The sequence below is a fragment of the Dicentrarchus labrax genome, unplaced genomic scaffold (genome assembly GCF_905237075.1).
Source record: "Dicentrarchus labrax unplaced genomic scaffold, dlabrax2021, whole genome shotgun sequence".
NCBI lineage: Eukaryota > Metazoa > Chordata > Actinopteri > Moronidae > Dicentrarchus > Dicentrarchus labrax.
The window spans coordinates 18,341,523-18,358,086 of NW_026136713.1; the positions used below are offsets into that span (position 1 = coordinate 18,341,523).

At 40.3% G+C, this 16,564-nt stretch overlaps 1 protein-coding gene across 4 annotated transcripts in view; it reads right to left on the minus strand.

Moving 5' to 3' along the window:
- si:zfos-2326c3.2 (misshapen-like kinase 1) overlaps positions 1-16,564 on the minus strand; it is a 61,783-nt gene that overhangs the window by 34,251 nt on the left and 10,968 nt on the right. For all 4 annotated transcript variants that reach the window (XM_051419068.1, XM_051419067.1, XM_051419070.1 and 1 more), the window contains exons 3-11: positions 14,873-14,929; positions 10,263-10,388; positions 9,959-10,069; positions 7,238-7,328; positions 6,923-7,053; positions 5,647-5,701; positions 5,322-5,400; positions 3,889-4,061; positions 5-77 (exon numbers count right to left, since the gene is read on the minus strand). In XM_051419068.1, coding sequence (XP_051275028.1) covers positions 5-77; positions 3,889-4,061; positions 5,322-5,400; positions 5,647-5,701; positions 6,923-7,053; positions 7,238-7,328; positions 9,959-10,069; positions 10,263-10,388; positions 14,873-14,929 — 896 coding nt within the window. The remainder of the gene's footprint in view (positions 1-4; positions 78-3,888; positions 4,062-5,321; positions 5,401-5,646; positions 5,702-6,922; positions 7,054-7,237; positions 7,329-9,958; positions 10,070-10,262; positions 10,389-14,872; positions 14,930-16,564) is intronic.

The following is a 16,564-nucleotide window of genomic DNA, read 5'->3' on the forward strand; positions in this document are numbered from 1 at the left end:
TTACCTGGGTTCTCCTTCCTCCTCTGTCACCTCGTCCTCCTCTTCTTCACTGCCACTGTACTCATACTCTGGACCCTCTGAGAGAGAGAGAAAGAAAGAAAGAAAGAAAGAAAGAAAGAAAGAAAGAAAGAAAGAAAAATAGTAAAAGGTTCAAATTAGGTCATTAAATCCAAAAATACAACAATCTCCTTGCGAGGATCAACTTAATAATTTATTGGCACTTTTTTTAAATTATTGAGGTAGCTCAGCTGTGTTGAGTTGAAACAATTAGCTGATTAATCAATCCCAAGAAGAAAGAAAATTAACAGCAACTATTTTGATTATTGATTAATTATTAAGGTTATTTATTCAAACAAAAACACCATCAATTCTCTGACCACAGCTCCTCCAATGTGAGGATTTTCTCCTTTTTTCACTATTTTCCAAATTTTTACAGACTAATTGAGGAATTGAATAATAGTTAAATGTACTACAAGGAGTTTTTAATTGGTTATGAAACAGTCTCAATTAAATACTGATGCCTCTATACAGAATGACCTACAAAAACAGACAAGACCATCAGCGAGAAGATGGGTTATATCTATATAGTTATTCTTCATGGTTGGACACGTGGTGGAAACAACACAGCGTATGTCCACAGGGGCCGCCAGACTTAACACAAAATGAAAGTTCCCTGTGACTGCTTTAAAATAACCCCCAGATTGATTGCTAAGGAAAATATTTGTTAGTTGCAGCCCTAATAGTTGTATCAGGGTGAATCTAATGATGTGAACACGTAACAGTAGCCAAGTGGAACGTGTCCCACTTCACTCTGATGTCCATAATAAGAGCAGTCTGAGTGTGAACCTAGCAGGTTCCTGACTGTAAAATTATGCGTTCAGTGTTAGTTAGAAATTAGATATGGTCCTGGGTGCTTGGAGGGAAGGCTTCTGATGTGTTTGCACTGCTGCGGGTATTCTTCTCTGGCGCACAGTACTGTGTCTTTGGCTTTCTGAACCAGCCACTGTTTCATTAAAAATTCCTCCATGCCTGCCGTCTCGCCCCTTCATCATCTACTGCCAGTAGCAATTTTGTCATTATCAAAGCCACACTAAAGTATAGTGTGGGCAAACTTGGGCAACAAGAAAGTAAATGAGAGTCTTATTTAGTGGAAGACATATGGGCCAGAGTTGTTATACCATGGCTTTAGAACTGCAATGCTGAATCATCGAAATTCCAACCCAACTCATTCACTAAAACTTTTCTCTCCTTTTAACATGCACCTCCTACAGAACCATGCGACCCACAGCTCACACACACTGAAGTATTGTATCTGTACAGCTGTTTTTAAATGTATATTAGACCAATTCCACGAATTGTGGAAAATTGTAAACTCTCTCTTGAGTCTCTGGGCGTCACGTGACCACTACAGAAAAAAAAAAAACCCTGCATAGCCCCACAGTTCCAGGGGGCTTATTGTCCACAGGCCAGGAAGATGGGCCAGCCAGCTTAGCATAACAACATTTGGCCGACATATGGTGTGAAAGTAGCTCGGGCTAACTTGAACATTTACTTGACACGCCATATGTTGCCATTAACACGCTGAAAGGTAACACAATACAGGTGTAGGAGGAAGGAGGAAGGAGGAGAATTGTACTTTTGCAACGGACAGAGGAGATCTCTGCTCTGTTGCTGTGATGTCATGTTTGAACATTTTGGCTCATGTCACATCTTTCTGAGCCAAAGCTGCAGGAGAGAAGAGCAATTTGAGGGTTAATGCCTACTCTTGCTGAACGAGTTTTTTTGAGCGATTCATCTTCCAAAACATAGACCATCTTTGTCCAAACTACACTCTTGGGTATGATGAAAATGACACATCCTTTTTGCATCACGTCCGGAACAGTGACTTTTTCCCACACGCACTCAGACTACCGGCATTTCATTACTCTGGAAGGGCACAGGGGCACACACACACACACACACACACACACACACACACACACACACACACACACACACACACACACACATATCTGGTCTTAAACACATTACGTGCACACACACACAACACATGCAGCATGCAGAAAGTCCACCAGTCATCAGTGTGTTTTTATAAGCTAACAGAAGATTAGAACCAGATGGACATTCTGTTTCTTCCTTTCTACCCCTCTCAGCTTCTCTCTCCTACTCTTGCTCTTGCTCTATGGTCTGTTTCTGTGTCTCTCTGTCTTTCTCTCTGCTGTTATCACTGTCTCTTCCTGTCTCTCGTCCCTCTACCCCGCCTGTCTGTCAGTTTCCCAAATGAAGACGAATAAACCTGATGGATAATACAAGGATTTCTTACACTGCTCGAATATCAACGTGAGAACAAAAGAGGAGCAGAGTCATGAATATCTCTGTCCCCTCCCCTAACTCTTTTTCTCACAGTTTGACTTCCATCACATATTCGGCACGTGCAACTCATCCAGAGTGAAATTCATTTTTAACAGGATGAGGATAAAATTCTCCCACCCCCCTCTTCATACTCCTAATTTTCCTCATTTCTTTGTCTCTACATCCCTCCCTCTTTTCTCACTATCTCCTCATTCTCCTCCTTCCTTCATATCTGTGTCTGTCTGTTGTGTAAAACATTGTCCCAACTGAATTCCGTAGAGAAGGAAAGGAAAGGTCAGCCGTGTACAGCGTTTTGGCCCGACTCAACATCCTCCCTCGTTCATTTTTGTCTGGCCGTCTCACTCTCGCCCTTCCTCGCTTCCCTGCATATTTAACACAATTAAAATATCTGGCATAGCTGGTACAGTTCAAATTCAAATTCAAATTCAAAAGCTTTATTGGCTAGGGTGTTGTCCAACCAGCAGTAGTGTACAAACTGCAGTGCTTCCCTCCCTAAAACCTTCTGTTTGGTTTCAGTGATTACAATGATAGCGGAAAGGTTTACAGTAAGTGTTATAACATGTGGGTTTACTTGAGCAAAATGAATGGCAGCAAAGTATAATATATGCAAAAGAAGTTGTGTAAACTGTGGGTAACTAATTAAACATTTCCACTAACAGCAAATAAGCAGAAATGCAGTGTTGTTCATAGTCTAAGCAAAGCAGCAGCTGTGCCATCAGTGCAGCTGGTGCACTCTCTCAGCTAAAGTGTGTTGAAAGTTCTTACTCCACCACAAGTGGCCTGAAACTAACCTAAATCATTGAATATGTGAAACATGATGCAAAATCTATTCTTTGAAGTGGGGTATTTGTCAGAACTTTCTATCAAACTCACTGACTGCCCTTGTCAAAGAATCACCTCTCAAACACACAGATAATTCTAATGTATGACCTCAACCCTAGGAATTAAATCAGGTCAGGCTTTCTGCACTTTCGCTTTCTGTCTGCACTGTGGGTTTTTCTTTTTTTACTGTGTGTGTGTGTGTGTGTGTGTGTGTGTGTGTGTGTGTGTGTGTGTGTGTGTGTGTGTGTGTGTGTGTGTGTGTGTGTTTGTGTCTATATTCCAAATGGTCTCTGTGAAAGTATGCATCCACTTTTGTGTATGTCTACTTGTATGTGTTTAATTGAAAACCATACTTCAGTCTCCTCAAAAAGTAGCCAATAATATCAGCACAGGTTCTCTATCAGGATACCAGCCCCTGGCAGAACTCACCCGGATCATCATCATCTGTAAGTCCCCCTGCATGAGTGTATCAGCTGAATAACTCTGTAGCTGTAAATACAACAACTGAACTGAATCGATTAGAGTGAGTCAGTTTTGCTGCTGTCAAGTTTGAATAAAATAACTCAGGAAATCCCAGAGAAAAAAATCTGGCCCCACTTCAGGGTTTGGTCGGAATAAAACTAAGTCCATCCAGCCATTCTTCCATCTATCTCTTCTATTACTGGTATATCTATTGCATCCATTTCCCCTCACCTTTCTCTCTCTTCTTCCTCGTTCTATCCAGGTGATCTTTGAGCATTATGCGAACTTGTCTCTCATTAGCCAGATCTCTGATGAAAGCGTGTCTCAGCAGGGCGTCGGTAGCTGGTCGCTGCAGATGGTTCTTGACCAGGCAGCTATCGACGAATGACAAGAACCGCTTTGACCTGCGAAAGACAGAAAGAGACGGACAACGAAAGAGGGCGGAATGAAAACATGTTAGCATGAAAACAGACTGAGAATGTTATAAAAACCTAAACATAAATATTAAAGCCCAAGCCCTCGGTTAGCCTTTACATAACACAGTCCTGCCCCTTAATATCAGAGTGATTCCTTAAATCCAAATTCATTCATTCCTTTGTCGAAACTGCCAATGACAACCTTAACATTAAGCTGCAGTTTGCACACGTATTATCATGTTTGCTATCATGTGTCCTCTATGAAGGGAACATTTGCATAAAGAGGATTAACGTCAAAAGCATATTACAGTTTAACAATGTATAAAGTCAGAAAAGAAAAACGTGGAGCAAACTCAGATAATGTGTAAATCAATATGCAGTCAAAATCACAGGAAAAGAGTGAACAATACAAAGTTTCAAACAATGACATATAGCAGAACCATATCAAAACCAGCAAGTTAATTTGTCTCTTAGCATGCCACCAAATTCTTAAATTTTTGTTTAAACTCACCTACAGTATGCAAGCTAGCAATCACTTGTTAAAGTATCACCAAGCAAAATCCTGTCAAAAATGTTGAGTTGGAAGTTTTACCCAGGCGATATCTGTGTACAGAAACGCTCCTAAAATTTGACACATCTTGTCTGTGCTCTGAAATCAAAGAGAACAGGGGAGCAATATGCGTTGCTGCTTGGTTTTTGGAGTGTATGCCGCCTTCGGGAGGCCCTGAGGTACAAGGACTGGAAAGCACTGCACACCCCAGACCATTGGAGCTATTAAAAGCTGCCCTATGAACTAGTGTTTCTGATGACATTAATAGTGAATGAAAGACAGCATGAGTTCAACCACCAGTTCAAGCTGAAGAGCTTATCCATTATATATGGAAGAGAAGGAGACAGGATGACAGGAGGGGAGAAGAAGAGAGGAGAGTAAGATAGAGAGAGGGGTTTAATAATAAAACTCTGATTAAGATTAAACATGGCAGCAACAACATATTCGCCTAGTGTTCTGTGTCCATTCTAATAAAGGCCAAATGTATTACAGTTTGTAAGTTTTATCGTGTTGCCTGCTGAGTATGCCAGAGCTTTCAGTTTCTTTGTGAGAAGAGAGTGTTAGGATATCTTCAGTCTGATTGTCTGGTGCATGAAACCCACAACAAAGACCCCTCAAGACAGTATGTGTGTGTGTGTGTGTGTGTGTGTGTGTGTGTGTGTGTGTGTGTGTGTGTGTGAGTGTGTGATCAGGCTTACCATTTCTTTGATTTAAGTTTGGGTGGAGCGTTTCGTGGAATCAAAAACAGGGCTCTCATTGGATGCATGTCACACAGAGCTAGAAACAAAGATAGCCGGAGAGGTAGAAAGACGTAGAGAGTCACAGTGACAGTGAAAGAGAGACAGAGAGAGACAGAGAGAGAGAAAAGGGAGGGAAAGGAATGAAAGAAAAAGGAACAGATGGGGACAGAGACAGTAAAATAAAGGGGAAAATGAATCCTGAGTGTAAGTATACAGCACAGACAGTACAGACAAATGATATCAATCAACAATGTGTGTATTTGTAGGTGTATTTGTAACTTACGAGGGGCTCCTTCGGCCATCTCTAGAGCAGTGATGCCTAAAGACCAGAGGTCACTCTGAGAAGGATAGAGACAGGAAAAGGTTGAGAGCAGTGTGCACACAAAGCTCAGTTCGAGTTCTGCTCATTTCCTGTAAACTTTGGATGTCCTTTTCATATTCAAACAGTAAATCAGTTTGTGCACAATGCGAGAGTATAGATCCAAGAATTACACACACAATTTCCAAGATGTCAAGCCAATCTTCTGGCATTTCACAAAAGAATAAAGGAATCAGTGGATTATTTTCAATGATGTACTGGATTTCAACAGTCAGTGTCTAATTACTTCCAGAACAACATTAGATTAGCTGATACTGCACTTGAGGATGTGTCTGTGAACTATCATATATCTGGTCAGTAAGAGTGAATGGAAACCTTTTTTGGTGAACATTTTGGACAAAGTTGGCTCAGCATCGCAAAAGATTCACAAAAAACATTTTCTGTCTGTAATGAAATTCTGTCCAGTGGAAACTCTTCTGCTGACTGTAAAGTGATGTAGGCTTAGACACTATGAACACTACTCAGTTCACGCATCTAGGCTATATTGGATAGCTGTCAGATATCAAGTAAGTGCATCCAAGAAGAATTTCAGATGGTTTAAAATCCAATTAGATATGTAATCTTCCATGTTCCTCCCACATGTAACTGTCAGTAAGTGGTCTGTGTAGTGTATTCAGCATCTGTCCTCTGAGATAATGTCAGCTGAAGTTACACTTAAATCAGCCGTCCTCTCTGTGGATGATAGCGTGATAGTGTGGCATGAGTGAGAGCCTGCAAAGATGAGCAAAACTTCTATTTTGCAAATAGTCGGTCAATGAGTCAATGCTTTTGTGCTGATTTAGCTTTCCTGCTAGATAAATTGATAAAGTGCATACATTCTGCTTCTTGCTTTAGGTGCTTTACCACCACAACACTTTTTACTGAAGTAGGGCTGAACCAGATTTGTCGAGGAAAACCAAGAGGTATTTGTAATCAGCGGTCTGGCTAACAGAGACAAATATATAGCTAACAGTTTGTCTTCTTTTTTTAAGTCTCATGTGCATCTGATGGGACAGATATGATTCTATATTAATCAATACAGCCGTCTAAACAGTGTAACGCACTTCCCCTTCCCATTCATGAAGTCACGCTGCTGGGAACTAACCTCATTTTCGGTATATTTTTAAACATCTTCATATATAAGAAAAGATGACTAAATATGTGCTTAAAGTTCCCTGACTATTTCTGTGTTAATAAGTACCCTGTAGTCATATGTGGCCTTAGGATTCTCATCACAAGCGATGACCTCCGGAGCCATCCAATAGGGAGTACCGATGAAGGTGTTCCTGCGTCCGATCGTCTTATCCAGCTGTGCCGACACTCCAAAGTCAACTGAAAAATATAAGACAATTTCACGTCTCCAAACAACCACAGTCTTTGCTTCTTTATGAGGTGTCTTTGCGGTTGTGTGATTTATGGACGCATGTATGTATGACTGTGTGATTGTTGTACAGTTTTGCCGAGAGGAACACAGATGTGCTTCAGAAACCACAGTGCATGTGTCGATGTGTCATACCCAGCTTGACTTCGGCATTCTCCGTAAGCAAAACGTTTTGTCCCTTAATGTCTCTGTGAATCACATGATGGGAGTGAAGATGGGAAAGACCCTGGAAGACAAATATACATACACATAAACACAAACATACACAGAGTCAGATGACCACTATTCCTATAAATATGACAAAGTAAACTCTCCTTTAAAAGAGTAGCATTGTGTGTTTATTTTGAAGGAATGTTGAATAAAGAGCTTGTTGCCAGCTTTCCCCTTCTGAGAAAATTCCAAATGACTTTGCTTTAGGTAGCAGTGACCTAGTGGCACAGACTACCAATCGTGGCACAGTTTGACGTGTGTGTGTGTGTGTGTGTGTGTGTGTGTGTTTTGTAGTCTCGCTTCTTCAAAGGAGGTTAAACAAACAGAGGAAGTTGCTCTTATTTCAGACAATGACTTCACCATGTTATGCTGAGTGTCTGTGTGTGTTTGCGTGTGTGTGTTTGTGTGTGTATGCTGTGGTGTTGAAACAATGAGGAGACAGCATGGCTGACAGCAGCAGGGAAATCACTGGCGAGAGTCCAGAGCTCTTTGTCTGTCAAGTTTTTTTACTCTACAAAATCATCTCACTTTCTTTCTGCACTTGATTACGACAATATCAAGGACGGATATGTTGGAACTAATCTGGTTTACTATTTGTGTATGTGTAGGTTTGTTACAAGAGCCACAAACAACAACACGGAGAGCAGTGCAAACATCCCGGAGTCTTTCTCAGGACCTTGTGATCTCTTATAATGATAACCATAACATCTTACAGACATGTGGTTTAAATTGGCCTTTAAAGTATATCAATGAAAAATAAATCAGTTATTCCCCCGGAGTCATGAGGGAGACACTGATCCCTGAACATAAAGAAGTATCAGTGTCAGTGTGTCTTTTTGTCTTTGATGTTTTGGCAAAGAATCCAACGCTAAAAGTAGCATCATGTTTCGTATACAACAGTGGCAACTCATTCAGCCTTTAGTTTGCATCCACAGGAAAATTACTGCCTCTGTTTTTACCAGCACTAAAAAGGGCCTCAACCATAACAACACCTCAGACACAAAGTTCACTTGGGGTTCTCTGTGTGTATTGAGAGTTATTTGAAGATTGAGGGTACAACTGCTCGGTCACATGGTGGTCGGTACAGTAACGGGGATCTGTTTCAGTGTGCAGCAGGTACACCTTTACACAATGTACACACTCTCTTATTTTGAGAATGATGGGTTAATTTTCTGCACAAGCAATATTTGGTACCTAAGGAGAGACGTAAACTAAAACTCTCAATGTTTGTTTCCATTCAGCTGTTTTTACTCACAGTTTCAAGCATAAAAAAACTTGAGTGGAAACAATGGGGAAAAAAAGAGTCTAAGAGCGGATGAAAAAATGCATTAATTCACAAAAAACTCATTCACATTTTCTTTTGCACTACATTTGGATGGATACGTTGCTTCAGAGAGCAGTTCAATAAGAAACATCAAATCAAAGCTTAAAATACTTTATACTGCACTGCTACTGTTAAGTGTAAGCTAAAAATTACACTTTGTCTAAACCTGACCAAACATCGGCAACCTAAATCATTTCAGTGTTGGAGTCTGGTTTGTTTTGGATAAATTTGACCACCATGGTGCACTGTTTTGTTTCCTATTGCAAAAACAAAGTGTTTTGAATATACAACGGCTCTGATTGGCGCCTGTGACTGGATTCTTCTTCATAGCAATGGTGGCTGAGGTTTGTGGGTATTGAAGTATTTAGAGTCATCCACTATACCAAACTGATGGACATTTCTTGGAGATGCAGTTCAAATAATATATAATAACTTAGCATTAATACCTAAAAAAAATACATCTGGGACCAGCAAGCGGCTCCACCCAGTTCACAACTCTATACTGAGTCCAAATAATAATCAAATCAAGCATTGTGTAAGGTCACACACACAGAAGTGCAAATGGTTATACTTTTTTAGAATAATAACAATGGACAAGTTCAAATTGATAAAAAATACAATGAAATGCTGTCTGTATGACACCAGACCTAACCCACATAGCAAAATTAGTCTGGCCCTTACACTTGGCCCAGATACAGCAATAAATTACGGTCCACATGTGTGGCAGATCTTGTAGCTACATATGGTCCATTACATAGCCATATCTCAGATAACCATATGACTATAGCTGGCCCTATGGGCCTGTCGAGAGTTCTTTTGGCAATGGTTTAAAAGTGTTCAGGCCTAGTATTTACTGGCTAAATGTATTGATTTAACTATATGTCTACACAATAATATACATGCAGTGCTGACAGGGAAAGAGAAGAAGAGAGGAGGGGAGTGGAGGAAGGAGATGAGAGGAGAGGACTGGAAGAGAAGAGAAGACAAGAGAAAAATCTATAAATATTTGTTCTGTCGTTGTTGAGGCATTTTTCATCTGGGCAAAATGGGGGTTTGGTAAAGGTTTAGTCAAAAGTCTGACATGTGGAACCAACTTAGGGCCACAAGAAGGTCAGCTACCAGATCTGGCCCACATGTGGACCATAATTCATTGCTGTATCTGGGCCGAATGGGGCAGAGTGGGCTGTGTGGGCCATCACTTGGCCGGACCAATTTTGCAATGTGGGAACAAGTTCCAGTGTAGGGTCTACTATACAAGTACAGGTGTATAGTGTGTATGTATGCTGAGGTGACTGTATGAGTGCTTTTCACGTCGTGCTTACCCTGAGCACCTCTCGGCAGATGTAAGCTATCCAGTCTTCCTTCAGACTGTTCCCCTTGGTCTTCTTCACCAAGTCTGTCACAGAGCCAGCTCCACAGTACTCCATCACCAACTAGATGGACACATACAAGCAAACAGGTACCAAGCAAAATAACTGTGACTATTACGTGAATGATCTTGAAAGAATACACATCATATGACATTTGATACTTTCAGAATAAACCCCGAAGGGTAGCAGCCATTTAATAAAAAAAAATGAGTCATTTCTTCATTTCAGAAAAGGGAAGATAGAGTAGTTTACAAACCCAGAGTTGGTGGTCCTGTCCAGCAGGACCTTTCTTAATAAAAGCTCCATAATAAGTAGCGATGTTTCTATGGTGGGAATAACTCTTCAACATGTTGATCTCCAGTTTTATCTCCTCTTCTTCCTCCTAAACATAAAAACAGATACAGCAGAATTAAAACTTCATGCACAGCATATTTGGGTGTTGAAACCATCAGTGTTATCACAGTGATAACACTTTAACTCTTTCCCAGCAACAGCTTCAATAAGAGTATGTTAAGCAGTGTTGAACACCATATAGTTATTTTGTAGAGTTCTGCAGGGTAGAACTAAATGTCTTTCTTCTGTATTGACAGTAACATTACATTAGACTGTACATCAGAAATATGACATGTTTAATCCTGCTTGTAGGCTGAGGCTTATCTACAAAGGTTGAAGGGTGGCACTTTGTAAAACTTTTCCGTCCAACACAAACACACATCCAGACAGATAGCATGTCCAATCAGACCGTCGTGTAACCTCTTCATGCCCTTTCACCCAGCGTTTGGACCTTAATTCAACTATTGCTTTTTCTCAACAAAACAACCAAGGTTGGTCAGTGTTATGAGACACAAGGACAGAAAGAGAGAGTAGAAGAGACGGAGTGCGGCGGTTTTTGTTTTCTCGCTATAAATCCCGGAAATGACTTGTGACTTCTCCAATTCACTGAACCCCTAAATTTACACTGGACTGGAAGAGAGGTGGAGGAGGGAGAGTGGAGCTGGAGAAGCTGGATGTGGCTGTTAATCAGAAAAGAGGAAACAACGGAGAGCTTCTCCCAGTCAGTGACCTCCTTTAAATCTCCACAGGACAGGAGGGGAGAAAATGACAAGGCAGAGTTTGAACTTTCACCTCGATCTGAAACACAAAGCCTCCTTGCCTGTGTCTGCAATCTCTCTCCCTTTCTCCCCCTTTCTCCCTCTCTTTCTCTCTGTGATTGTGTGTGTGTGTGTGTGTGTGTGTGTGTGTGTGTGTGTGTGTGTATGTGAGAAGGGAGATAATAGCCAAGCATTTCCTGCTAAAGAGGTTGCCTGCAACAAAGAAGACCCAGACCCACAAGTCCCATCAACAAGAAAGAAACCAGTGTGCCCAGTTATGTCCACAAATCAAGCTGATTTGTGACAAAGTATAAAGTGGAAAGAAGTAGTCTGACCAGTTTGTAATACATGTTTTCTGACACTACTACTAAACTATTTTCTCATTTTAAAAGGGAAGAAATTTGTTTAAAATGAACATCACAATTTCCTAAAGCTTAAAGAGACCGAGAACAGTCCAAAACCCGAAGATATTGTGTTTCCTATCACATGAAACAAAAGCAGGAAATCCTACCAACAGAGAAGCAGGGTAATGTTTGGCATTATTTGCTAAAACATTAGGAGGCTATACTTAGCAGAGCTTTGAGTCAAATGTGAACATCAAAAAAGATAACATGCTCATAATGACAATGCTAACGTGCTCATGTTTAGCAGGATAAAAAATTGACCATGTCAGCATGCCAATGTATGCTGATTAGCTAGAGGACAGCTGAGGTTGGTGGAATGTCATTGATTTTGCAAGTATTTGATCATAAATCAAAGACAACTTGATTCTATGGTGGGAATACTATGATTCACCCTGAAGGGGAACATGAATGTCTGCACAAAATGACACAGCAATCCATCCAATGGCTTTTGAGTCACAAATTGGAATCTTTTGAGCCAAATGGAAAAGTCAGGGGATCACAAAGGTCATTAGGTTTTTTGTTTTGGAACCATGAATGTCTGTACTAAAGTTTTTGCCCATCATTTTAGTAGATGTTGACATATTTCACTGGATCAACAAAACTTGAACCTGCCTAGTGCTAGAAGAAATGTCAGGGGATCACCAAAGTCAGCAGGGTGCATCCTCTGAGAACCGCTCATTTCGGTACAAAATGTCATTCATCAAATAGTTTGTGGGAAATATTGGCAATATTGCCTTTCCTAGAGCGATGCTGATAGTGTGCCTAAAAATAACTTGAGATGCCGATGAATATTTATGCTCATTAATTAGTGGAGTAATCATCTAATTGACTAGAATTTACTGAATCTGTTGCATATTCCTCTGTGAGAGAGCTTCAAAGAGACACATTAGTTTCTAGAGCTAGATCAAACACTGCTTTGCTACCTTATGGCCAGCATGCCTTTACAAACTGCCACAACATGCTATGATTAGCGCACATTTAACCCAATTCTGCTACATCTGTAAACCACACACAGTATTCAATAAAACCACCACACCTCTCTTGTTTGTTCCCCCCTACAACTGTAAGACCACAAGGCAGAACCCACAGAACAAATAGACTCCCTCCCCAAAATAAAGGTGTAATCTGTAATCCATATATAACTGTAAGGCTAAGCCTGCCACTCAAAGTCTAAATATAGCTTCAGAGAGATTTTTTCAGCCACAAATTGATTTATAGTGTGAGTTTTATTAATATGTTATTTCACCAAAACGATCCGAGATTGTGGCTTTAAGACTCTAAAGTGAACAGAACTTTAATATCGAGGAAGATCACCTGGAATCTAATAAAAAACTACTTCTGGGTCAAAAGAGGAATATTGGTGAGACTCAGAAAACTGTAAGAAAGAAGCAACTATTTCATGTAATTTAATTTTGTCAGGCTAGAAGTATATTAAAGCAGATTTTTGTTTGATCCTCTTTGTGCAACTATGCTTTGGGGAGGGAGTTAGGAGGGGTTGTCTGATGGATTGTAAAAGTTCCATCGCTTCAATTACCTGCATGAGGGGAGAGAGAATTGAATTTGGAAAAGACAAAAGAGGGACAAACTGCACAAACAACTCATTTAGTCCAATAACGGGTTTTATCTTCACAAGCGCAAACATCTGCAAATGCTGCGATATTGTTTCATTTGTTTCTAGGGCAAATTGTTTAAAGGAAATACCTCCAAATGATTTCTTGTGTTCTGTCTTTTTTAGGGATAATGTCACTTGAAAGAAAGAAAGAACGCTGGAACATAAGAGAAAGAGAACTAGAGAGGAAGGTAGCCTATCACATTAGTCTGTAAGCTTGGTGCCTTAAAACTAACTGACTAATTATGACTCATTCTTGTGCCGATCATGACAGCCCTGCAACACTGTCAGAATCTCTCCTTCCCTTTTCATCTGATATTTTATGTCTCTATTGATTTCCCTCTCTTTGTTTCTCTGGATGCTGGCAACAGTTTCTCCTGCTGTCTTCATTCGAAAGTTTTAAATTGAAACGCTGAGTGCTTGAATACTGCAGTATTTCAGTATTGAGCCAGCAGACCAACAAAAACATAATTACTGTCTTGTGAAAGAGTTTTTACAAATACTGGAAATTAATTTGTGTCTGGCCTAATATGTGATAATCATTCAGAGGACTTGCTACTTAAATCTTCTCAAACCATTCTAACTTATAAAACCAAATGACATCAGCGAGGGCATTTGAGATATCTGTATTCTACATCAAATATATAGCTAACGAACGATATGTGGTAAATGCAAAATGACAGCACCTTCATGAGACCAGCAAGTGTAAAGTACAATTTGTTGCTATTTGGGTGCTTATATTTTCTGCACAGTCAATCCAGACTAAGGGCAGATATATACCAGAAACAAAAATGCAATTTAAAAGGAGTATTCCAGAATCAACGGGGTTATCAGACATTATACAACTATTTTCACAGGCTGGGTTATACGCCTCATGCTGAGTAAACTGAACTTTGTGTAAAATCGGTATAAAATCAAAGCCAATTGTTACACATTAAATTCAGACCATTTTTCAGACATTTTGAGGACCCACTGATGGGCCCTGTATGAGCCTTAAAGCAGAGTAGCAAACACTCTGTGGCTGGCAAATGAACCAGAAGTAACACAAACTGCAGTTCCTTGAAGGCCACTTGAGGCTGGCTACAGAAGTGAGTCAATCTCCCTAAGGCCCCATATAAAAATGCCCAACTTACAGCCTGGTACAAATTCCCCATTCATGACAACTGTAGGGTGGTGAATTTTTGTATAAGTCACCCGTTTAAGACTCAAAGTTATGCCTAATTAAGGCCTAATGGTTGCTTAGAGTGACAGGTGGGTACTGTCACAGGGGGCTGGTTTCAGTAACAACTCCACCCACGCTCCATGTCTTTGCCCATTTTTAGATTAGCCGTGAGCCAGCAGAGTCAGGACCACCAAGATAGCGATGGTCACAGCCACCACGCTGAGTTTCCCAACGGAAACCTATGGGTTATGTCACAGAGACTGCGTCTATTTTAAATGATCCAGTACATGTTTAAAGCCCATGGGAAATGCCCATGTACAAGGATCTGTGTAACTACCCACCTACACGGAATACAACCAGGTCAGCTTGCTGTGCTATTCTCATGTGTGGATCATGTGCATACAAAAGGTATGTCATGTGTAATTCACACTGACAGCACGTTTATCTGATAGCTCTGGCAACTTTCACATCAGCTACACTTATAATTAATAATAATATTCAAATTCACCTAAGATGAGGAGGAGAGAATAGGAAGGACGAAACGGAGGGTAGAGATAGAGATAAAAAGAGTGAGTGTATTTAAATGTGGTGCACTTTTACCTCTGTGACTTCCATGACTTTGATAGCTGCCAGTTGGCCTGTCTTGACATGGCGACCCTGGAGAAATAACATGAAGAAAAAACATCACAAAAGATTAAAAAGGCTAAACACTCAACATATAAAAATGTGTTTCACCACCCAGATATTAAAGTCTCAACATTTAGAAAAAGTGTGCAGTATATCAACATAGTAGATATACATAGAACAACATAGTTATGTAGTGTGTAATAAAGACTACAATTGTGTTTTAAAGCAACACCCCCAAAATCCCACAAGAACACAAGTTCTCACATTGTACCAAACTGTACCGACTGTACCAAAACGGAAATTGTCTATCTTTAGCATTTGGTCTTGTGTTTTTTGACTGCATTTTTTATGCAAGACGGTGAAGAAAAAACAGAGATAAAGACCCAGACTTGGGTGACATTGGGGACTAAACTCTGCAGAGGGACCTGTGGTTCTGCACTGAAGCTTGGATGAACGGCCTTACACAAAAATATGTTCCTCTTCCTGACTCCGGACATAAAAATCTATCATATTTACATGTTTGAAATGATCACTGAACAAGGACTGGTTTGTGCATAGAACAATATTACCTTCCTGGGGTATTGATGAAAGCAGGACTAATTTAGTGATAGAACAAAGGTGAATCATCACACACTGGGAGGCTCATGACAATATTCTTTGTAGATTCAAATTCATGTAACCACGGGCGCGACAACAAAAAGGCAGATCAAAATGGAACAGATAATAATTCCAAAACACTGAACACCGGTGGCCCGGACTGTGACACATTTGGTCCAACTTGGTCCGATAAGTGTTGACGTTAAAATCACAGCCCGACAACTGTAATGTGAGTCCAGTCATTGCAGTAACACAAACGCATATTACAGCACCTCTTTTGAGCGAATACTTGGACGGTGATATCGTTTTCAATACTGGACACAGCTATGTCTACTACATAATTTCATTTTCTCATGAGAGGCAAAGTGAGAAAGAACAAGACAGGATGCAAGATGAGAGAGAGAAAGGGAGAGAGAACCAGAGCTGTAAAGTGCAGTCGGGTGAAAAGGGGAAAATTGAAAACCTTGTCATGAGTCAGAAAGCTGACAAGATACTAGAGTAGCGACTCTATAAGCCTTTAAGCTGTGATGTATGGCAGGGCTCGGAGCATGTGTGTGTGTGGGTATGAAATAGACCAGAGGGCATGACAAATCCCACTATACTCAATCAGTCAGCTAATATTCAGGTACAGACAGAGAGAGACAAAGAGAATCAAAGCAAAACTGAGACAAAGATTTATGGAGGGCTTGAAAATAAACACTAGATTTTTAATATTTGCCTGTTTTCTCTGCAGTAAAATCTTAGAAACACTCTCTATCCCTTACCAAGAAAATATTACCCTCAGGACCAATTTCTCTGTGATATAGTAGGCCATAGAGGACAGCAGGGTGTTGAAACATGTGCGTATAAATCCAGTATTTCCACATCAGAGAAGTCTTCAGGACTTTCCAAGAATCAAACTCAGCAGTTTAAGCACATCAGTCATCACCTAGATGGATGGTTGCAGTGTAAGGATAAGCTACTGTCGCCGAGCTGCTTAACTTTTTTTTTAAACTTCCATTAAATCAGTTACTAACACTACCATTCACTGTTAATGGAAACTGTGTTAGGCTTCTCCAACGTATTTCT